The 23,545-nt window shown below is 49.7% G+C and overlaps 2 protein-coding genes across 8 annotated transcripts; one reads left to right on the top strand and one right to left on the bottom strand.

Annotated features, from left to right (window-relative positions):
- The first annotated feature begins 600 nt into the window (after positions 1 to 600).
- Arhgap4 (Rho GTPase activating protein 4) lies at positions 601 to 17,760 on the top strand. Of its 6 annotated transcripts, none has more exons than XM_038317124.1 (22): positions 601 to 2,503; positions 7,089 to 7,296; positions 7,377 to 7,539; positions 7,743 to 7,805; positions 8,087 to 8,299; positions 9,145 to 9,273; positions 9,382 to 9,603; positions 11,266 to 11,367; positions 11,539 to 11,730; positions 11,827 to 11,911; positions 12,160 to 12,187; positions 12,350 to 12,452; positions 14,031 to 14,091; positions 14,177 to 14,254; positions 14,374 to 14,466; positions 14,562 to 14,667; positions 14,758 to 14,991; positions 15,067 to 15,140; positions 15,219 to 15,402; positions 15,728 to 15,814; positions 16,103 to 16,202; positions 17,139 to 17,760. In XM_038317124.1, the coding sequence occupies exons 1-22, from the start codon at positions 2,437 to 2,439 to the stop codon at positions 17,370 to 17,372; spliced, it is 2,826 nt and encodes a 941-aa protein (XP_038173052.1). In that variant the 5' UTR covers positions 601 to 2,436; the 3' UTR covers positions 17,373 to 17,760. The 6 variants fall into 6 exon arrangements, with proteins under 6 accessions (XP_038173052.1, XP_038173050.1, XP_038173049.1 ...); XM_038317122.1 differs by having other exon boundaries at positions 14,332 to 14,466; positions 15,222 to 15,402; XM_038317121.1 differs by having other exon boundaries at positions 14,332 to 14,466.
- A 460-nt stretch (positions 17,761 to 18,220) lies between these two features.
- On the bottom strand, positions 18,221 to 19,791 carry Avpr2 (arginine vasopressin receptor 2). Of its 2 annotated transcripts, none has more exons than XM_038317467.1 (3): positions 19,767 to 19,791; positions 18,605 to 19,489; positions 18,221 to 18,426 (listed from the first exon to the last, which is right to left on the bottom strand). In XM_038317467.1, the coding sequence occupies exons 1-3, from the start codon at positions 19,789 to 19,791 to the stop codon at positions 18,221 to 18,223; spliced, it is 1,116 nt and encodes a 371-aa protein (XP_038173395.1). The 2 variants fall into 2 exon arrangements, with proteins under 2 accessions (XP_038173395.1, XP_038173396.1); XM_038317468.1 differs by having other exon boundaries at positions 18,241 to 18,426; positions 18,693 to 19,489.
- Positions 19,792 to 23,545: the final 3,754 nt, after the last annotated feature.

Below are 23,545 nucleotides of genomic sequence, written 5' to 3'. Positions count from 1 at the left end.
TTTAAGACAGGGTTTCACTCTGTAGCTTAGGCTGGCCTGGAAGTCACCCTGCAACCCTGGCTTACCTCTGAGCCAAAACTCTCACCTTGCCCAGCAGGCTTTTGAATTCTTAAAACAGGAGCTAGCCAGGAGAGGTGGTGGTACATGCCTTTAGTCTCAGCACTGGGAGTCAGAAGCAAGCAGATCTCATGAATTCAAGGCCAACCTGGTCTACATAGCAAGTTCCAGTCTGACTAGAGCAACTGAAAGAGACCTTGTCTCAAAAAGCTCAAGAAGGGAGCTGAGGAGAAGGTTCAGTGGTTAAGAGCATCTTACAGAGGATGCGAGTTCAATTCTCAGCACTCACATGGAGGTTCACAATCATCTGTAATACCAGTATTTAGGATCTGAAACCTTCTTCTGGTCTCCATGGATACCAAGCACACACACACAAATTGCACATACATGCACACATAAAAGCAAAACACATGAAATTAAATTAATATAAATCTAATAATATTTTTTAAAGTCAAAAGGAACAGGCCAGGTGTGCTGGCACATGCCTTTAATTCTAGCATTCAGGTGGCAGACTCAGGCTAATTCCTGTGAGTTCAAAGCCAGCCTGGTCTACATACTGAGTTCCAGGACAGCCAGGGCTATATAGTAAGACCCTGTCTCAGAAAAAAAAGGGGGGGACAGGAGCAAACAATACAAAAAGCAGCTTTATTCATGGCTTCGGGTGCCAAGCAAGTATCCTCAGAACCAGGGCAATCACTCAAGTTTTCTGTTTTGCTTTTCACTCGTTTTTATGCAAAGGGGCTGAATGGGGGCACCATCAGATTCTTGGAGTTAGGACTAAGAACATTTGAAGGCCAGTTCAGTAGCTATTTCTTGTGTGCCTGATTCCTGAATTCGGCCCTGGGTGGATGAAGGACTTCCGAGGATTAGTTAAGGCTCAGATAGAATGAAAGCCAGGCAGGGTGGGTTGTTTTAACAAATAAGGTCATGGGTGCCTGGTTTCCCTTAATAGGAGGCACTGTTGGAGTAAATCAACATCTAACTAGCCTCCAGACCTTTTCTTCAAGGGTCTTTTAGCACCTAGCAGCATCTTAGAGAAGGGCTTCGGTACTGGGAGTGAGTAGAGACCAAGAATCAAGGGAGTAAGTATTCTTTCTGGCCAAGAGAATTGATTGCACACAACTGAAGGGCCAGAATAGTCTCCCTATCCAGGTCAGTGTCATGCATGCTCACATGCACTTTGCCATCCATGTGTGCACATACAGGCCCAGATTCCTTTTGTATTTTAGTGCCTTGCCTGTCTTTCATCATCTGTATACCCCAGGGCTTTCTCTCCAGCTAGAGACAGGTGGGCCGATGGCTTGTCACCTGTCTCCTGCCTTCTCAACAGCCTGGTGTGATTGTGCACATCTGTAATCCTTGCACTTGGGGCAGAGGCAGAAAGATTGCCTCAAGTTTGAGGCCAGCCTGAATTGCATAAGGAGTACCAGGCCAGGCAGGGCTACAGAGTAAGGCCCTATCTCAACAAAACAAAACATCACAAACTGGTGAGTAGGTCTTGCCCTCTGACTTAAGAGTTGGTGGGGGTGAAGCAAAGCCCCATTATCCCTGGATAAAGGAGGCGAAAGGAGTTGCTCCCAGGCTGTCTCATAGCCCCCACCCATGTAGGTTCCTATAGGCGCAACACAGAAGGGAAAAAAGACAAAGTCTCTTCCGGCAGCAGGAAGTGGTAACTACCTATGGGGAAATGAGGCTAGTTCTTTCCTTTGGGGCTGAGTAGAAGGGGAACTGTAGCTGAACCCTGCTCCCTCCCCCTCAGGGGGCCCAGAGGGAACACAGGCCTGCAGTCCTCTGGGGAACTTCCCATCAGCTGTCAGGACTCCCTTAGGCCTCACTCAGGGTTGTGACTCCAGGAAGGAGGGTGGCATCTGATGTCCAGGGAGGCTGCGGGGAGGCAGGCTGCCTAGGGGCAGTTCTGGGCTTGGAGCAGCTATGGCGCCACTGTCCACTGGTATTGAGGGCCAGTGGCCTTAGGGATGTGGTCTGACACTGGAGACCACATAGAGCTTTCTGTAGATGGTGAGGAACAGCAGCAGGTGGTCCCAGGCATGTTGGGGCCCTCTTGCATTGGCTGCTTTATGCTGAGTGTTAGGGCTCAAGGTGATATAGGTAGATGAGCAGAGGAAGGAGGAAGACAGCCTGCCTCAAGAGCTGTGCACCTGGGAAGGGGCGCCTTGTCCTTCTGAGGCCCACCAGAGCAGCAAGCAGCTCTTGGTCTAGGTTGCCCCGCCCCTCCGGGGGACCTGCTCGGGGCGGGGCGGGGCGGGGCGTAGCTGGTGGAGGGTGCTGGTCTTGGCGCCCCTGGTCCCTGTGCTCGGCCGTCTCGCCTTGCCGCAGCGTGGGAGCATCGGGACTTGAAGGTGCGATCAGCCCTCGGCCATGGCGGCGCACGGGAAGCTGCGGCGGGAGCGGGGGCTGCAGGCTGAGTATGAGACACAAGTCAAAGGTGAGAGGGCGCTTTGGGCCTGGTCTACTGTGGAGACCTCGAGTGTCTGCTGTTGATCTTCAGACATCCCCGGAACGGGGTGGAGGGAGCCCAGGCCCTGCTTCTTGGAGCCTCTTTGGCCTCGACTGCCTGCCCATGCCCTCCCTCCGTCCTCTCTCCTCAACTTGGGTCGCCTGCTGCTCACTCAGGCAGCAATGACTCTGGTAGCCTGAGGGAAGGGCAGACTGAGAGGGTGGCTTTATAGCTGGAGTGTTTTGGGCCACTTTGACTTTGCTGGTGGCCTGACACCTCATTCAATACCTCTAGAATCCATGAAGCTTTAACGCCTTTGCCTCCCTTTGACTCTGAAGTAGCTTGCAGGTTAGGGTTGTTGACCCTGGGTCAGGCTGGAAGACTGTGGATTAGAGAAGTCCAGCCGGACTGACTTTATAGCCTTAGGATATTAGATCTCTGGATTCTGGCAAACACATTGATGCAAATCACATGCAAATGAGCTTTGTAAATTCTTAGCTGACTGCTTCATTTCTTCAGGGTGTGGTAGGTAACTCTCACACAGGAAAAGAGGCAGCATCTAACCTCCGGCCCCCACCACAGTTTCTTGTTGTTTCCAGATATCCTGACTCCCATTACCACTCTCAATGGCTCTATATTTTATCTATTGTGGATACAAGCTCAGAGAAGCAGTGTCACATACAACAGCTCCCAAAAAGAGGAATGAAATAACCCTTGGAGTTTCCAACCTGTAGATGAAATTCCAGTGCACTAATTTGGTGCAAGCAATTTATACCAAAGTGTGTCTTAGTGATGTATTACTGCTATAGTAGTGAGCATAGCTACCTTTGAAAGTTTGACAGTCCTTTTCTTGGTGTCCAGAGCCAGCTTGAGGTAACAGCAGAGGGTGAGCCAGCAGGTGGAGACAAGGATCTCTCTCCTCCTACTTCCTCAAAATGTCGAGAAGCAGCTGGGCGGTAGTGGCGCATGCCTTTAATCCCAGCACTCTGGGAGACAGAAGGAGGCAATTCTCTGAGCTCTAGACTAGCCTGGTCTACAGAGCAAGTTCTGGGACAACCATGGCTTATAGAGAAACCCTGTCTTAAAAAAACCAAATAAACAAAACAACAACAACAAAAATTGTGACGCCCAAAGACCTTAAGAAGTCTTCAATCAGCAAACAGATCAGTTAGTTCCTACTAAGAAACTGGAGTTTGGTACAAGACTGTCTTTAAGATGCCCTTGCTCATTCAGGGTGTCTGGTTTTTTGTGGCTTTTATTTCTCGTGCCCCTCCCTCAAACAAAGAAAAAAGGTCTTCCAACAATGCTAGAACAGAGGCACTGTCTTCACACTTTAAATTCTGAAAGGTCAGCATAGTCGCGGTTTAGAGGCTATCTATTCTGCTCTACTGGTCAGCAGAAGTGAGAATGAATGCCTGGCTCACAGGAAGTGCTGGAGGGGCCTGGGTCCCAGCTTTGTAATTCAAATATGCAGGATTTCTCACTTCTTTTTGTCAGCTGTTCTTTGTTTGGGTGGGTGGGATTGGAGCTTGGGTATGTAGCCCAGGCTAGTCTTTTTTTTTTTTTAATATTTATTTATTTATTTATTTATTTATTTATTTATTTATTTATTTATTATGTATACAGCATTCCTTCCATGTATGTCTGCAGGCCAGAAGAGGGCACCAGATCCCATTACAGATGGTTGTGAGCCACCATATGGTTGCTGGGAATTGAACTCAGAACCTTTGGAAGAGCAGGCAATGCTCTTAACCTCTGAGCCATCTCTCCAGCCCCCAGGCTAGTCTTGAACTCATTATTTTACTCAAGCTGGCCTGTGACTTGGAGCATCTTCTTCCACAACGTTCCAGGGCTGGGATGACAAGTCTGCTACCAGATTTTTTTTAACACATCTGTTTTGCTCTAGACTCTGAAAATGCTTTATTGTATAGAAGAGAAGCAGTCCTTGGTGGTTCACAGGCCTGAGGAGAGAAAAATTGCACACAGCTGATTTCATGTATGGTGATAGCCACTGCAAAGGACAGCCAAGGTGCCAAGAGTACACTGGGGTTTGACAAGGACCAGAGCTAGTTTGGTAGGACATCAGGGTTCTTTGAGCTGAAATCAACCTGGAGACTTCAGGCAGCATTTTCCTGCCCTGTGTGGACTTCAGATGCAATTGACTTGCAATCTATAGCTTCTTGACACTGGCTGGTGTGCATGTTCAGAACAGGAAGTGCTGTTGCTACTGGTAGAGAACCCACACAATACTGTGGTGCACTTGGCACTGTGTAGCTAGAATAGGTCCCTCCTTGGATAACACATCCCTTTTGGAGGGCACGGCAGCCTACAAGGAAGGGTATGCTGGATATTCTTGAGGCCCTGCTTATTATGAACTTAAATTGCCATTCTTCAAACCCTTTTAGTCTTATTTAGTGGAGACTCCCCTGATTGAAGTCAGCAGCATTAGCACTCATTCTAATGAGTAGCTGGCACATACCACTTCAGCCACATGAGGCTGGTGACAGTGACACTTGGTATTGTGGGCTTTGCTTTGGCTTCAGTGTTGGGAGTTTACACACACACACACACACACACACACCAGCTTCCTTCTGCCTAACTTGTCCCTTTGGTGGAAATTTAGCAATTACAGTGGCCAGGTTAAGGGTATGCCCCAAAGACTACTCCTAAGAGAATCCAGTGGGTGGGATAGAAGGCTGATGAGTAGGTCATGCAAGCAGGCAGATCTGGAGCCCCTGGACTCAGGGAAAGAAGTCAGTCCCACCATAGAGTGGAGTCTGAGAACAGGCAAGAGACATACCGAGAAAGGAAATCAGAAGGGGAGATGGGGACTTCTGGGCAGGAGATACCTAAGGAGGCCTTTCATCTCATAGTCCCAGGAAAGTCACTGCCAAGACAGTTCACCCATTCTGATCTCTTCATATTGACTTTCTTTTGAATAGCTACCCCAAGGCTTGCCTTTCAGACTGGCTTCCTGGTTCCAATACCCACCATCTTTTTCTTAGACAAATGTAGTAACTGCCCCTTGGGCTCTACACAGTAGCCATAGAGACCCTGAAAATGAAATGCGTCCACAGGGCTCTACGCCCTGGCTTATCTCTCCCTGGGCATCTTGCTGGAATCCTGGACCACAAGCTTTTGGTCATCTGTTCCCATCCCTTCCTCCCAGATTCCTCCCCCTTGCTTTTTGTTTGTTTGTTTGTTTTTCAAGACAGGGTGTCTCTGTGTAACAACTCTGGCTATCCTCAAACTTGTTCTGTAGACCAGACTGGCCTCGAACACACAGAGATTCACCCGTCTCTGCCTCCTGTGTGCTGGGATTAAAGGCGTATGTCACCATTGCCTGGCTTCCTGTAGCTTTTTGTATACTTTTTTAAAGGCAGTGTCTCCTATAGCCCAGGCAAGCCTCAAACTCACAGTGTAGCCAAAGATGATCTTGCATTTTGGATATTCCTGTTTCTACTTCTTGAGTATTGGGATTACCACCATACTTGGCCTGTGTGTGTATTTTATAAGCTCCCATCATTGTTCCTCATCATTCTACCATAGCTCTATCCCCCCGCTATGGTCCCAGCTCCAGAGGAGCAGGCACTGTGTCTAGAATATGCCTGGAATGAAATAGATGTGAAGTCACCATTCTACTAAATGAAGAAATCAATTAATGTTCTGCTCTGAAGATATGGCTAAAGACCTATCTGTGGCCATGCTGCTTCCTGGAAGCCAAGACAGTGTGTTTGATGTAATAGGGTGTGGGTTGAGGTGCTCATCTGGGTCTTTGGTGTGGGGGTGTGGGGCATAGTGTTGCTATCAGCTTGCAGGACAGGCAGTTTTTGCTTGAGATATGGGTGAGGGAAGAAGTATTGCTAAATCAAGCCAGAGATAAGATGTCAAAAGGCCAGTGGTAGTGTGGGGCCCTCAGCTATGAGTCCCTGTAGAACAGAGGAAAAAACCCTGGGGTGGGTAACTTCCAGTAGAAAACAACAAACAGAAGCCAGGCAGTGGTAGCACATGCCTTTAGTCCTAGCACTCTGGAGACAGAGACAGGTGAATCTCTGGGAGTTCCAGGCCAGCCTGGTCTATATAAAACAAACTATAGGACAGGCTCCAAAGCTACAGAGAAACACTGTCTTGAAAAACAAACAAGAAAAAAGGAAAAGAAAACAACAGACAAAAAACTTAGGCCAGTCCCTTCACTCCTCAACCTTGACTGGAACATTCGGCCATGGCCCTTCTTACTATGGGACTGGTTTTACCTGGCCTGAAGGCCCTGAAGGCCTGGCCGAGTGCCACAGCAGTCCTGCCACTGAGCAGGACTTGTGTCTGTTCAGAAGCCACAGCACAGAGTTTTCTGCCTCATGGCCCTTCCCAAGTGCACAGGGGCTGCCGAGCCTGGGTACCTTGCTTCTGGGGACACTTCTTTCTTCTGCCCTTAGTTCCAGTTTGTTCAGTCGGGTGCCAAGGAGCCTTTGGTGTGGACAGAATGACTGTCTATCTTTGCCTCTCCTACCGCTTGCTGGTCTGGTTGGTTCACGCCATGCATGTTAACCAGGCCTGAACCGAGGTCCCCTTGCAGGGATGCGCTGGCAGTTGAGTGAGCAGCTCCATTGCCTAGAGCTTCAGGGAGAGCTGCGGCGAGATTTGCTGCAGGAGCTAGCTGAATTTATGCGGCGCCGGGCAGAGGTGGAGCTGGAGTACTCTCGGGGCTTGGACAAGTTGGCTGAACGCTTTGCCAGCCGCAGTGGTCGCCTGGGGGGCAGCGGCCGGGAGCAGCAAAGCTTCCGGTAGGTACCGCACGGGCAACAGTGCCTTGCTGGGCCTGAGACCTAAGCTCCCTGGTCTGAGTATTTCTCTGCTACAACAGGAAGGAGCCGACTCTCCTGTCACCCTTGCACTGCTGGGCTGTGTTGCTGGAGCACACGCGGCAACAGAGTCGTGAAAGTGCCGCCCTCGGCGAGGTGCTGGCTGGGCCCCTGGCTCAGCGCCTGAGTCATATTGCTGAGGATGTGGGACGCATAGTCAAAAAGGTAGAGTCACACAAGTTGTGGAAGGCCTCAGGATCTAACAAAGCCCATGGGGATCTAACTGTGCTTGAGAGGCATGGAAGGCCAGGTGGAAGTTGCAGCCCAAGGTCGGCTTGTGCCAATCTCAGGTGGGATGGGTTGTCACAGGATGGTGGGAGGCACTAAGTAGGGTAATGCTATAGTCACACATATCCCTTCATCTCTAGAGTAAGGACCTGGTGCAGCAGCTGCAGGATAAGCTCCTGGAGGTGGTCTCAGAACTCCAGACAGTAAGCAGGACCCACTGTGTGCTGATCAGGGGGAAACAGGAACAGTCCCAAGCCATTACATCTCCTAGTCAGGTTCAAGAGAATGGATGCTCAGGGATGACCTGAGTTGGGGGGGGGGGGGCAGGCATGGGCTGCTCTATGCTCTGGGGACAGAGTGGTTAGATGATAACATACTTAGGTGAAATGGCCCAACCCTCAGATGTGAATCCCAGGGGGGGCTAAGGGGTACTGTTCCTGGTCATGGCCTTCATCAGGGCCACCTTACCTGGGCTTCCCTGCAGACCAAGAAGACATATCATGCGTACCACTTGGAGAGCATGAATGCTGAGACCAAACTCCGGGAAGCTGAGCGGCAGGAGGAGAAGCGGTCAGGCCGGAGTACCCTGCCCTCCACCACGGCTGCCTCTGCCAGCACCACAACTACTGTCACCACCACTGAGACAGGGCCCCTCAGAAAGAGCTCTTTCAAGAAAGGAGGGCGACTGTTGGAGAAGGTGGGCCTGGAAAGCTGTGGGCCCCCTCTCTCCAGCTCTGGTCCCTGGCCTTTGTCCCTACAAGCTCTTGACTGTCCCCGGGGTAAAAAAAGTGTGGGGGAAGAACCCTAGGCCTCCAACAAGATTCTTCCTTCCTGGTCAGACCTGATGGCTCTGGGATGTGGAAAGACAATCATAGTATCAGGACAGACTGATTCTATCACGTTAGTTCTAAGCATGTTGTCCCATAGCCCTGCCAGAGCAGAGAGCTGGAGTACTCTAAGCCTGGAGGACTTTTTCCTAGCTAGTAGATTTTAAGAGCAGAAGAACTCAGGATGAGTGAAGGACTGGGTGCCATTCCGAGAGAAGCATTCAAGGAGACCCCATGGAGAGGATGGAGAGGCTCCAAACTAAGTGGAACTGAGGGCAATGGCTTTTGTTTTGTGCCACCCCCATGTGGAGCCTACATGGCTTTCTCATACATTTTCATAGCTCATACCTCTGTCACGGGGTCTGAATAAAAATGCCTTTTACTTAGCCATCTGTTTCCAGGTGACCCACTTCCACTTCTTTGGAGAATGGTTTTTCGAGACAGGGTTTCTCTGTGGCTTTGTAGCCTGTCCTGAAACTAGCTCTTGTAGACCAGACTGGCCTCAAACTCACAGAGATCCGCCTGCCTCTGCCTCGCAAGTGCTGGGATTAAAGGCATGTGCCACCACTGCCTGGCAGTGTATGACAGTGTTAGAAGTTCATGATGTATTAAGCATAAGGGACCTGTGGCACATTGGTCATGCTTTTCAGCAGAGGGAATGGGAACAAGTGGTCTCCAAATGGGTGGGCCTGATATGCTTTGGTGTCTTGAGCAGCGTCAGGCCAAGTTCTTGGAGCATAAACTTAAGTGCACGAAGGCCCGAAACGAGTACCTGCTCAGCCTGGCCAGTGTCAATGCTGCTGTCAGCAACTACTATTCACACGATATTTTGGACCTCATGGATGTAAGTCCTGTGTGGGCAGGCAAATGGGGTCATGGTATTGGAACTTAAATGCTTGGACCATTGGCTCTGGCTCCAAGTCCACAACAGTATCTGCTTGCTTCTTCCCAGTGCTGTGACACAGGTTTCCACTTGGCCCTGGGGCAGGCCATCCGGAGCTACAAAGCTGCTGAGAACCGCACCCAAACCTGCCAGATGCAGGGATTGGGCAGCCTGGAAGAGGCTCTGGAGGCTCTGGATCCTCCAGGGGACAAGGCCAAGGTGCTTGAGGTTTATGCCATGGCCTTCCGTTCCCCTGAACATTTTGACTACCAGCCCCATGAAGGTGATGAGGTGAGGGTCAGTTTATTCCACCCTTGTTCCTGCTACCCTTACAGCCCAAGCTGATTGCAAAGGGCTTTACATTCTCTGGACTTCATGCTAATGTGGGTCAGTCACATAATTTACACTTTGATAAAACAAAACAAACAAGAAATTCTAGGATGCTGAAATTCAGCCCTTCAGTCCGTGGCCTCTGGCCTATTAGAACAGTTTGCTGTGGCAGTTCACTGAGGGGCTGCCCTCAAACACAGGGTAGCCCCAGCATCCACATCTTCACCATGGCTGTCCATACACTATATAATGAATACTCTTTGTAGCCATGCGTGCCTTTTATCCTAGTGCATGTCATCCTAGCACTGGGGAAACTAAGGCAGAAAGATTACCCTAAGGTTGGGCTTCAGTGTAAAAATCTGTCTACAAATAGACAAACTGATGACGACAACAACAAATTTCATAATAGTGAGGAAATATAGAATGCAGCATCCTCCATTCTTTCCTCCTTTCCTTCCTCCCTTCCTCCCCTGACTTCCTTCCTTCCTCCCTTTCTTCCTTCTTCCTTTCCTTTCTTCCTCCCTGCCTTCCTCCTTTCCTCTCTTCCTCCCTTCCTCCTTTCCTTCCTTTCTCTCCTTCCTTCCATTCCCTCCCTCCCTTTCTTCCTTCTTTCCTTCCCTCCCTCCCTTCCTTGCTTCCCTTCCTTCCTTTCTTCCTTTCCTTCCTTCCGTCCCTCCCTCTCCTTCCCTTCTTCCCTTCCTTCCTCCTTTCCTCTCCTTCCTTCCTCCTTTCCTCCTTTACTTCCTTCCTCTCCTTCCTTCTGTTCCCTCCCTCCTCCCTTTCTTCCTTTTTTCCTTCCCTCCCTCCCTTCCTTCCTCTCTCTTCTTTAGTTTTTCAAGGCAGGGTTTCTCTATATAACAGCACTAGCTATTCTGGAACTTGCTTTGTAGATCAGGCTGACCTCAAACTCAGAGATTCACCTGCCTCTGCACAAGTGGTTGTGATCCACCTAACATGGGTGCTGGAAACTGAACTCAGGTTGGGGTGAACAGCAAGTTTTTTAATGATAAAAGATAAAACATTATTTCTGCTATTTCCAGGTGCAAAGTGATGTGAAGCATCACTGCTATGTGACTGTTACCCTGTCTATTTCTAGACTGTTTATTTTCTTAAACAGAATTTGTCCCTATTAAATATTTAGGTCTCCATTGCTCACCTTCCAGCTTCTAGAACTCACTATCCTACTGTCTCTGTGAACTTGGCTACAACACTGACACATAAAGGTCTCTCACGGCAGTCAGCTTCTACAACATTTGTCTTATAGGGACTGGCTCATTCTGTTCCTCAGGGTTCATCTATCCTGCAGCACGTGTCCTTTTTTCATATGACTTAAACATTATGTATTCCTTTGTATTGGTATTTGAAACTTACAGAAGATACAAGTCATATCCTTGGCAGAGACTGCAGCTCCTCTGGTAAAGTGTCTATCTAGCATGTCTGAAGCCTTTGGTTCTCTCCCCAGCACCCCATTAACCTGGCATGATAGCCATCCTGTCATCCTAGCACTCAGGAGTTGGAGGCAAGCAACAGAGATGTACCCTGTTTCTTCAGGCCTGTTTTTACTCCTCATTTGAGGTCTGCCCTGGCCTAGTCCTCCTCAGTCCCTGATACTACGTTCTTCAGGTGGCTGAGATCCAGGTTGAGATGGAACTTCGGGATGAAATTTTGCCCAGAGCCCAAAACATCCAGAGTCTCCTGGACCGAAAGACCCTCGAAACAGAAGAGGCATGAATGGATGCGCCTGGGGTGGGGACAGGCCTTAGAGCTTTCTCTCGGCTTCAGCTGCCCAGACAGTTCCTTCCTAGCTGGCAGTAGCTTCCCTTTTCTCTTACTGCGGATTTAGGCTTCTTTCCTCCCATGCTGTCCTCTCTCACTGCGTTGGCACTCTCCCTTCAGGTGAATAAGACACTGAAGGCAACACTTCAGGCTCTGCTAGAAGTGGTGGCATCAGAGGATGGGGACATGCTGGACCCTCTGCAGGCCAGCCCTTCCACTGAGTCCCTCAAGTCCACAAGCTCAGACCCAGGCACCCGACAGACAGGCCGCAGACGGAGTCAGCAGCAGGAGACAGAAACCTTCTACTTTACGGTGGGGCTGGACAGGCAGGACAAGGCCATAAAGGGCAGCAGAGGGAAAGGGAGCTGAGTTGGGTTCAAACTAGGGACTCTTCTTTGGGTTTTCCAGAAGCTGCAGGACTATCTGAGTGGCCGGAGCATGCTTGCCAAGCTGCAGGCCAAGCATGAAAAGCTGCAGGAGGCCATACAACGAGGTGCGTCCTGCTCCAGACACACCCTCTCTAGGGCCGAAAGCTGCCCTGTCCTCCCTCTAACCTGGCCCATGTTCTTTCCTGACCAGAGGTTGTTTGGCATACAGGAACTAACCCAGCATAGGTGTACTGACTTCTCTCCTACCCTTTGGTCCTTTGACTTTCCTGAGCTTTCAGTCCAAGCCTCTTCTCTCTGGGGTAAATTGAAGATCTTTAGCCTGAGAGACAGACCAATATTTTCTCCTTTCCAGGTAATAAGGAAGAGCAAAAAACATCTTGGTGAGTCCTTGATGAGGCCTATTAAGAGGTCCCCATCTCCTCTATTTTTACTCTCCAGCTCTAGTTCTACTGCCAGCACCCTGTGGCCTGGCTGGGTTAGGGATGGGAAGACTTCTCCATGGCATGCATGTTCCTCTAAGAGGCAGCTCCCATTCTTCTCAGGACCCGGTGCACAGAGAGAAAATTCCACAAGAGCCACCATCCCCGTCCTACCTCCCAGTATAACCAGAAACTCTTTGGAGTCGACCTGGAGAAATTTATCCAGGTATTTGCTTTGCCCCACACTCCAGCCACTGAAGGCTATCCCTGTTGCTTCTGGTCTTTCGCCAGCCTTGGTGGTCCACGCAACTGCCTAATCCCAGAGCTCTCTAGTCCCAACCTTCCTGGGTGTAGCTCAAGCGCCTCTACCTATGCACACCACTTGCCAGTGCTGCCGAGGGCTCCCTGGGCTTCCTAGTGACCTGTACCAATTAAAGTAAACTATATTTTTGTTATTATTGTTTACTTTTAGTTTTTGAGACAGAGTCTCTTTTTTATTTTTATTTTTTGTTTTTTTTTTTTTTTTGAGACAGGGTTTCTTTGTAGCTTTGGAGTCTATCCTGGAACTAGCTCTTGTAGACCAGGCTGGTCTCAAACTCATAGGGATCTGTCTGTCTCTGCCTCCTCAGTGCTGGGATTAAAGGTGTGTGCCACAACCACCTAGCATTAAAGGGAACTCTTTTTTTAAAATAATTTATTATGATTCATTTAACTTTATATGCATTGGTGTGAAGTTGTCAGATCCCCTGGAACAGGAGTTATAGACAGTTGTGAGCAGCCATATGGTGCTGGGAATTGAACATGGGTCCTCTGGAAGAGCAGTCAGTGCTCTTAACCTCTGAGCCATCTCTCCAGCCCTCTAAAGGAACTCTTTATTTTTCCTTCGGTTTTTCCAGACAAAGTTTCTCTGTAGCTTTGGAGCCTGTCCTGGAACTAGCTCTTATAGACCAGGCTGGTCTAAAGGAACTCTTAAGGAACTCAGAAAACCTGGGGCTCTAGGAGCTGGAAAGATAGCTTAGTGGTTAAGAGCACTGACTGGCCTTCCAGAGGACTCCGGGTTCAATTCTCTAGCACTCACATGGCAGCTCAGAACTGTCTGTAATTCCACTTCCAGGGGACCTGACACCTTCACACAGATATAAATGTGGGCAAACACCAATGCATATAAAGTTTTTAAAATTAAATATATACTTAAAAGAGAAAAAAAGAAAACCTGGGACTGTAACGTTTTTAGGGATAAGGTGTTGGGGATTCTACCCTGTGGTTAGGATCAGCGCAAGATGCTTATAGGTCATACTTCTGGCCCATATGACCTTGACAATTCTAAACAGAAAAAATGCAGCAGAGATCTCAAAGAGCCAGGTGTGGTGGTGCAGCCCATAATCCTAGCACTTCATGGGCAGAGGCAAGAGGATCAGGAGATCAAGGCTAGCCTTAGCTATATAGTAGGCATTAGGCCAACCTGGGATTAATGAGGTATTAACTCAAAGGGAAGGGAGGAAAAATAACAGCATCATTTACAACCATCTCATTAAGTACCTAGAGCATCCATAGGAATCAGACCATTTAAATGAGCAGATATAAGTTCTGGAGTGTTCTTTGACTGCAGGTCACCATCTAAATTTTGATTGTCTTATTATACTTTGAACTATTTGTAAATAAAAGGTAAAGTGTCACTTAAATGGCACCAGTGAATCAATTTCTTCACAGAGATTCCAATAAACTCCACTATTAAGAGAACAGTGATAGAATAGCCAGGGAACTTGCTGTGTCCTAGTAAAATAAATGTGTTCTCTGTTACTAGAGCTCAGGTCAACCTGTGCCCCTTGTGGTGGAGAGCTGTATCCGTTTCATTAATCTCAATGGTAAGTATAGGCTATCTTCTGTCACCCTGGCACTGGGTATTTGTGGGAGAGGGGATTCTGCCTGTCAGCTCCTTATCCTTCACAGGCCTGCAGCATGAAGGCATCTTCCGGGTGTCGGGTGCCCAGGCCCGTATCTCTGAGATCCGAGATGCCTTTGAAAGAGGTGAGGACCAATAGATAAGCGTGGCAGTGGCTTCAGTAGGCACAAGTAACCTCATTTTACCATGTTACCCTCCACAGGGGAGGACCCTCTGGTGGAAGGTTGTACTTCTCATGACCTAGACTCAGTGGCTGGGGTGCTGAAGCTGTACTTTCGGAGCCTGGAGCCCCCACTCTTCCCTTTGGACATGTTTAATGAGCTGCTGGCTTCAGCAGGTAAGGCCTGAGGCCAGATGGGTAGGAGGGCCACCCACTAATGCTAGTGGATACAAGTTTACTTGGTCTGCTCTCTTGGGCTGCCTTGGCCACAGAACTAGAGGCTGTGGGAGAGCGCATACAGCCTGTGAGCCATCTGCTGTCCAGACTGCCCAGACCTGTACTAGTGGTTCTGCGATATCTCTTCACCTTCCTCAACCAGTGAGTACTTCTGGGGAGCCAGTTGGCTCTTGGGGTTGGAGGGGTCACTAGTGCTATAGCTCCCTGCCTGTGACCTGCATATTTTCCCAGCCTGGCCCAGTACAGCGATGAGAACATGATGGACTCCTACAACCTGGCTGTATGCTTCGGGCCCACACTGTTGCCTGTGCCTGCTGGGCAGGACCCTGTAGCCTTGCAGGGTCGGGTGAACCAGCTGGTGCAGACTCTTATCCTGCAGCCAGCGCAAGTTTTCCCATCCCTGGCCACGCTGCCAGGCCCCATCTATGAGAAGTGCATGGCACCACCTTCTGCCAGCTGCCTGGGGTATGCTTTGGGGGCTTATTGGGGTAGAGGGAATCTAGTGGAGGGAAACCTGCCTTACTCTGCTTGAAACATCAGGGATGGCCAGTTGGATAGCCTTGCTGGGGAGCCAGAGCTGGAGTTGGAAGCTGGGACCACAGCTCAGGAGGATGGTGAGGAGGGATCGAGCAGGGAGGCTCTGCCCCATCTTTACTCTACCCTCAGCCTGACCATCTATCTCTTCCTGACAGAAGCAGAAGGAGTTGTGGAGGCTGTGGCTTGCTTTGCCTATACTGGCCGCACGGCCCAGGAGCTGACCTTCCAGCGGGGCGATGTACTGCGGCTATATGCTCGGGCATCAAGTGACTGGTGGCGAGGGGAGCATGCTGGCGTGCAGGGACTCATTCCCCATAAGTACATCACACTGCCTGAGGGGTGAGTGAGCTGACATCCTGGGAAAAGTCTTATTGTATCTGCCTGGAATCTTCTGTCATATTCATGGTTGCTTTTTAGCCTATACTCAACATAGAGTCTCCAGGCCTTCTTCTTTCTAGAAGTAGTCGTTGACATTCTGCTATGCTCAAACAGGACTTGTTCTAACCAAGATTGCCGCCTTCCACAACCCTAAAACAAAGTCTATAGGCGTGGGTTTCACCCAAACGCAAACTATTCCTAACTCCTTTGACTGGGGCAGGGGATATTGGCCTCCAAGCTCCAGCCAGGAGAGAGTACAAAGCAAGACAGTCTTTTCCCTTCCCAGGGATGAGAAGCGGACAGCTAGTTTGCAGACCACGGCGGAATCTGTGAGCCAACCAGAGGGCTTCCTGACCTTGGAGTTTACCAATCGGTGAGCCAGGAGAAGACAGGCTTTTGGAAAGACCCCTCAGCCATGTGTGCTGTTAGAAGCAGCAGGCATCGTGGATCAGAGGCTACCTGCACTGTTAAGCTTGAGGGCATGGGGTCAGGTTTTGACCACATGGGATTGGGGGCATTGTTGCATAAAGGACACTGTGTCCAGAACAGAGTCAGCCCTATTTGTGACTGGGAGGGATTCTAGAGGAATAAGATGGGCACTGCCAGCTTATGTTAAGGATTTTCCAGGGCCATAGTCAAACTTCCTATCTGTGCCTTGTAGGCTGGAATTAGGCATCCCACGTGAGGCTGTGGGTGCCTCTGGGCACAGAGGACACTTTTTGGTCCCCACCTCCCCTGAGCGACCTGTGGAAATAGATAAGGTAAGAGCCAGGACTGGCTATGGAACCAGCAGGGGGCGCCTCTTCTACATGGTCTCTGCCCTTCCCAAGGTGAGGCTCATTGTTCTTATCCTTAGTCCCAGTCCAGGGGCACCTGGTGCCAGCAAGTCCAGTCACAATCTAGGGAGGGGCATGGGGACAAGGGAGAAGAGACAGGGTGGGAGGGACAGGGGTAGAGACACAGAGGCAGAGATAAGAGGGCAGAAGATCATCAGCCCCACTGTGGTACTCGTGAACTAGAGAGAAGCCAGACTGTCTAGGCTGATGGGGGCTAGGGGCTCCAGGATAGACTTCAAGGCTGGCATGTAGAGCTAGGTTTTGGTCCTTAGCAAGCCAGGGAGAGTAAAAGAACAGATGATAGGGAAGTAGAAGGGACAGCTGACTGAGGTTCTGATGAGTGGTACAACTTGGGGAGTCACCTTTATACGGAGAGTCCTTTTAGCCCCTATGAACTAAGCAGTGAATCCCTGAAGACAGATGCTAAGTTTTAGGAAGACTATCCCCACTCCTAGGCCTATGGAGCCTAGTGAAAGCTGGTAAATACACAGACACTAAAGCCTGGCAGCTGGGAGACCTAGGGGAAGCCACTGACCCGGGAGTCCCAGCATGTTGACAGCCCCAGAGACCATGGATGGAAGCTCTGATGTCAGCCAGAGAAAAAGTAGTAGTGAGAAGAAGGGGGACCCAGGACTCAGAGGGGCCCCTTCTTCAGAACCAGACCAAGAAGTTACTGTCCCACAAGTTACTGAAAGTGACTGGAGGAAGAAAGCTGGAATGAAGTGGGAGAGGTGGCCTGGAGGCTCAAGCAGTCTCTTCTATGGCTCCTGGAGAGAGAGCCTGGTGGCAGTGTGATAATCAAGGCCTCAGTTTGGGCAATGGAGGAAACTCACTGAGCCCTCCATTTTTCCTTTCTGCTAGGTTGTGGCGCAGAACATGGACTCTGTGTTTAAGGAGCTCTTGGGAAAGGCTACTGTCCGCCAGGGACATGGGCTAGCATCTACAGCCTCTCCCAGTCTAGGAACCCGAAACCTGAAGCCCTTGGCCTGCAGCAGCTTCGGCAAAAACAAAGTCTTCTCCCGGGGACCTGGGACTCCAGTCTCTCCCTCAGCCTCCCATTCCCAGGGTCCAGACTCAACTCGCAAGCCACTCTGAGGCAGCTTATCTCAGCAGTCACCAACCCACCATTTCTCCTTAGGCCTTTTTGGGAAGTAGCAAAGGAAGGAGGCTAGAGACAAGCCCCTCTGTACCTTTGCTGGGAAACCCTGAGCTGTGGCTGTGGAGGATGGAAGGTGCAGCAATTCATAAAGACCCTTACAGTGGCTGCTGTTGTAATAACCTACACTCTGTTTGGATGTGCTAAACAGGTCCAGTGCAGTACAGCTCCCAGAGCCTGCACTGCTAGAGGCCAGATACCAAGACAGAAGGTTGAACAGCTTCAACAGCTTCTCCTGGGAAAGAGGGTCCTCTGACATGGAGCTAGCTGCCTGTTGTCATTTGGGGACCTGATCCCAAAAGTACAATCTTGGTTGCTCATATCACATGCTCTTGACCATATGTATATTTATAGGTATGGAGGGGTCTTTGTCTTTATCCACCATTTACCTGGTCCGAAAAACCTTTTCCACGTGGAAAATTAACTGCAACTTTTATTAAGGAGATAGACAGAAGGGAGGAATAACAGGAAGGTCTACTAGCCCCATCCTGGTCCTTCCTTCAACTCCCTGGGACTCTTCTTCACCCACAGGATAAGAAACACAAGTATCTCTGTCCCTTGTTCCCCTCCAGACCTTGAGGCCTCTGTCCCAGTTGCTTCCCATGTCTGGCGCATAGGAGTCAACTTGAGGGTTTCCTTACAGTCCTGGAACATCCTTCTTGCATACCTGAGGACAGTGAGACCTAGGGAGGATCAAGGATGGCCAAGTTACCCCTCTCTTGGTACTCCCAGGGCCAAACTGAGACAGCTACAGGGAGCCTTTGGATGGAAAAATCCCAGTGATTGCTCAGGAGGGTGTATCCTTGGTCAGAGAAGAGCTGGCCGTGGCACAGGACTCATCTTGAGGCCCCAGGCTGGGTGTGGTGTGCCTTTGAGCACAGCAAAGCAGGCTCCGCAGCTCTGAGGAGATGCTGCTACTGAAGGAAGCATAGATCCAGGGGTTGGTACAGCTGTTAAGGCTAGCCAGCAGCATGAGCAGCACAAAGGGAGGTCCTATGAAGGAGAGAAGAGTTCAGGTTGGAGCTCAGGGTGTCCCTTGCTCATGCTAGCAAGCCATGGGGGCACCACATGTGAACCCACTAGTAGGGCATAAAGGTAAAGCAGGTGGAATACCTGAATGTTTATAGCCAGGCCCTCCCTCACCCCCAGCCTTAGTCACACCCACACCCACTTTCCAGAGGAGCCTCTGGGTCCCACGCTGCCCACAGCTGCACAAGGAAGAAGGGTGCCCAGCACAGCACGTAGACGATCATAATCACCAATGTCATCCTCACAGTCTTGGCCATGGCTGCTGACACATGGGCTCCCTCGGTGGGACTGCCTGTCCGGTGCCCTCTGCGGCGCCTCCCTGCCCTCTCAGATGGCCCTGGCACCAGACTGGCATGAATCTCTCGGAAGATAAGAACCTGGCAGGCAGCAATACCCAGGGCAGGTGCTACAAACACCATCAAGGCAATCCAGGTGACGTAGGCACGAAGGCCCCAGGGCTCTGCAAATCTGGCCCAGCAATCAAACACTCCACTGCCATTTCCCACATCTCGTTGAGCAAAAATGAAGAGCTGAGGCAGGCTGAGAAGGAGTGAGAAGGCCCAGGCCACCAGCACTGGCCGGTTCCAGCGAGCCCCACCTCCATGGCGGTATGCCAGCATAGGGCGGCAGATGGCGCGGTGGCGGTCTAGCGTCATGGCCAGGATCATATAGGAGGAGGCATACATGCCCACCATCTGCAGGTACTTGACAGCCCGACACAGGGCATCAGGGCCGTGAAAGCGGTCAGTGGCATCCCAAGCCAGCTGGGGCAGCACTTGAAACAAAGCCACAGCCAGGTCAGCTAGGCACAAATGACTGATGAAGACGTGCATGGGTGCCCAGCGTCCACGACGGCCCCGTCGTATTAGGGCTCCCAGCACCAAGCCATTGCTCAAAGCCACAGCCACAAAGATGGTAGAAAGCAGGGCCAGTTCAGCCTGGACTAGCAATGGGTTTCGGTCATCCAGTAGCTCCTCCTGGCTGCTGTTGCTGGGATAGCTAAGGGACGAAAAAGGCCCAGGCACAGCTAGGCAGGGGGGAGGGACAAGTTAGTGGGGTGCCCTGTAGGCTCCCTAGAATGAAAAAATTCCAGCGCCAGGGATGGTGGCCTGTGCAGCTGACACCTAAACCCCTTGTTGGTCTTACTGTCCATTTCCTGGCTCCCAGCAGAAGGGACTTCAACCCGCTCACAAGAAAGGGAAAGAGGTTTTAGAAAAAAGGCCTTCTTAGCTTCATCAAACCCACCTAACCCACCTGGCTCATCCAAGCAAGGGGTAGTAGGAACCCAGTGACTGGAACCTTACCGGATATGGTGGACACAAGGAGCATGGTGGGGGTGGCTGCAGGTGACCTGCACACCTGTCACAGGGGCCAACTCAGCCTTCACTCCAGGGGCCAGCCCCGCTGTCCAGGGTCACTGCACAGAATAGAGGTGCCAGGAGGCAGGCACCTCTCTTAAGGTGCATTCACAGGTTGGAGGTCCAGCCTCTATTTAGGCCTGGGCAAGGAATATAAAGAACAATCAGAACAACATATGAAACTCAGATTCCATCCAGGCAGCACGCAAGAGCCAGACTGGTGATTAGGCATCAGAGGTAAACACTAAGATCCCCCTGCCCAGACAGCAACTTGGATAGACCACCACTGGAGGGCTAAGGACTGGACAAGAGAGACCAACTATGCTTCTCAGAACCCTTTTACAGCCCCTTACCTGCTCCAGCTCCTGGGCTTCTGGGCAGCTGGGCAGCAGGCGTGAAGGTGGCTCAGCGCTCCAATCCGTTCTCCATTGTCGGCCCCGCCCCAACCCAGCCTCAGGGAATAACCTGCACAGGAGACTTCCCCCTCCTCCCCTAGCCTCCCGCCTCCCCTAGTCTCGCTGGCCTCCTTCCTCCTACCAGGAAGTAAGTTCCTGTTCTCCAATTTCCCTTTCTGCCCCAGGCTTCCTCCATCAGTCCCAGGACTACCCTTCACAAGCGCAGGCCCCATCTTGTTTCAGCAGCAGCCTCCATCCTGCCTGTCCCTATTCCACAGGTCCATCTTTCTAGAACATCTGGTACAGCAGTGCTGTGGGAAACTATTTAGTGCAGCACCTCATCTCCTAAGTGGGAAACTGAGGCTGGAACTGACCCAGAATCACTACTTTTTCATGGCAAATCCTGACCATCTTTAGCCAAGCCAAACTCCTTCTTTTATCTTCATCTCCCGGTGCCAAAAGCCTGGGGATGGGAGAACCTCTCAGGACCATTCAAGACTCTCCTTCTCAATTAGGGCTGTCTGCCCAGAGATGAAGGACAGGAAGGGAAGGTGTGGGGCTGGGGCTAAACCAGGGTTAATGTGCTCGTGTGTGATCCAGCTTCCTCTTCAGGAGCCTGTAGGAACCAGGAGCACCTGCACCCTCTTCTTCATGCCCCACCTGTAAGCACCCATTCCAGGAGGAAGAAGGCTTTTCAGACTGATCTCCAGTATAGTTACCTGTTTCTCTCTCTCTCTCTTCATACATATACCCTCAAATACATGCTTCACCCAACGTGAAGACTCATGCATTTGTGCACAAACAGCAGGCTCAGGATCCAAGGTCCCATGTGAAAGAACCTGAGCAGAGAGCTTAGGGACCCAGATGTTTAGGACCTCCTCTCTCCCACACACCCAACTCCTGCCACCTGTAACTCACCAGCTCCTTCTCTTTTCTATGGCTCCTTGTCTGTTCAAGTTAGCTCTGTTTTCCAGGCTGGCCTCAAACTCACAGAGATCTGCCTGCCTCTGCCTTCTGAGTGCTGGGATTAAAGGCGTGCACCACCGCCGCCTAGCTCATTTTTAAAATTTTACTACATTTATTTATGTGAGGTTGAGGAGTGTATACACCTCTCTCTCTCTCTCTCTCTCTCTCTCTCTCTCTCTCTCTCTCTCTCTCTCTCTGTGTGTGTGTGTGTGTGTGTGTGTGTGTGTGTGTGTGTGTGTGTGTAAGTCAGAGGAAACTTCTGGGAGTCATTTTTCTCCTTCCACCATGTGGGTCCTGGGAATCAAACTCAGGTTACCAGGTTTGGTGATAGGCACCTTTACCCACTAAACCATCTTGCCAGCCCATCATTGTTACTCTTTAATACTCTTTAATTCAGCTTCACAATAGAGAGGTATCCACGTCCTTTGTGCTTTATTGGTATTTGTTGATGTTGCTGAATTTTCCATCTGCACTAAAGAAGAGTGGTTTATCCCACATGGGGATATAGTGCTCCCTAAATATCAGTTACATTAATTTGCTTGATAATACTGTTCAAATCTATATTCTGACTGATTTTTTTCTTTCTTATTTGATCAATTCCTGAAAAACATATGTTGTAGTATCAAACTGTGTTGGAAGATTTATTTCTAGAGCCCTTTAAAGGGAACAATTTTTTACTTTATGTATTGAAAGATTTGGCTTTTAGGTCTTGTTATTTGTCCCCTTTAGTGTCCCTCCTACTTCTGGTAACACTCTTTATGCTGAATTCTACTCTATCTGGTATTTGTAAAGCCATACCAGCTTTCCTGTGCTCTGTGCTTTCTTGGTTTATCTTTTTCTATAATTTGAATTTCAACGTGTATTTATGCTTAAAGGTGCTTCTTGGAAATACCATATAGCTACTTTGTTTAAGGTTGACAGTCTCTGCCTTTTAACTGGTATGTGGCAGATTGTGGCTTTCCAAGGTAGCCCCAACAATAACTCCATCCCACATGTTCTCCTGGAGCCTTGCCACCTCCCATCAAGAGTTGAAATTTAGCCCTCCCCCAACAATCTGAGTAGGTTTGCATATTGCTCGTGATTAAGATAATCTGCTAAAAGTGCTGCTTGCTTTCTGAGGCTGGGTCAGAAAAATAAGGCATGTGGTTTCTATCTTATTAGCTGGTATATTCACCCATCACAACCATGTTAGCTGCCCAACTTCCCTTCCACCCCATGAGAAGACCTGAGCAGCCATCACAGAGAGTATAAAGGAGACAGGCCCAGGCAGGCAGCTTTAGCTAGCTCCATCTGTAGCCCTTGTTGGACAACAAGCTTGTAAAAAACCTCCAAGCAAGAATGACTTGGTGAACCCCTCCCAAATTCTTTTTAAGAATATTGATTCTATTGGGCAATGGTGGCTTATGTCTTTAATCCCAGCACTCAGGAGGCAGAGACAGGCAGATCTCTGTGAGTTCAAGGCCAGCCTGGTCTATAAGAGCTAGTTCCAGGACAATTAAACTCTAGTTCATCATGCTAGACATGAATGGACTCATTGCTTTGGCATCCTATCTGGGGTGAATAAATGTTTGTTTTTGTCCCCCAGCAAAGTCAAACAGTCTGATCTCTATTTGCTCCATTTTTATTTCTCTTTTTATCCTTTTCTGACATTTGGGGGCACAATTTGAGCCTTTAAAGAGTATTTTTTCAGGGCTGGGTAGTGTTGGTACATGCCTTCTAATCCCAGCACTCTGGAGGCAGAGGCAGGCAGATCTCTGTGAGTTCAAGGTCAGCCTGGTCTATAGAGCAAGTTCTAGGACAGGCTCCAAAGCTACATAGAGAAACCCTGTTTCGAAAAATGAAAAAATGTATTTTCTGTTGATTGACTATTCATTTACTATTTATTCATTTATTTATCTTGTAGTGCTGAGGATTGAACCCAGGTCTTTGTGCACAATAGGCAAATGCTCTATCTCTGAACAACATCCCCAGCCCCTATTGACATTTTAGTTATCATTTGAATTTGTGTATGCTATGCAAATGTCCTGTCACTAAGCCATAGCATCCTCCATCCCAGAAAAAAATTATTATTATTTTTTGAAACAGTCTCATGTAGCACTGATGTAGTGGTTTGAATGAGATTGGTCCCTAGTATGTAGAATTGTTTGGGAAAGATTAGGAGGTTTGGCCTTGTTGGGGGAGCTGTACCACTGTGGGTGGTTTTTGAGATTTCAAAAGTCCATGCCATTTTCTAGTTAGCCTTTCCCTCTGCCTCTCTTTCTCTGTCTTGTACCCGTGGATCAGATGTAAGTTCTGTTCCCGCTTTAGGGCTATGCCTACCTGTCTGCCTACTGCCATCCTCCCTGCCATGACAGTCATGAGCCT

Source organism: Arvicola amphibius, chromosome X (assembly GCF_903992535.2).
Source record: "Arvicola amphibius chromosome X, mArvAmp1.2, whole genome shotgun sequence".
Lineage (NCBI taxonomy): Eukaryota > Metazoa > Chordata > Mammalia > Rodentia > Cricetidae > Arvicola > Arvicola amphibius.
This window is presented reverse-complemented; position numbering and strand designations above follow the sequence as displayed.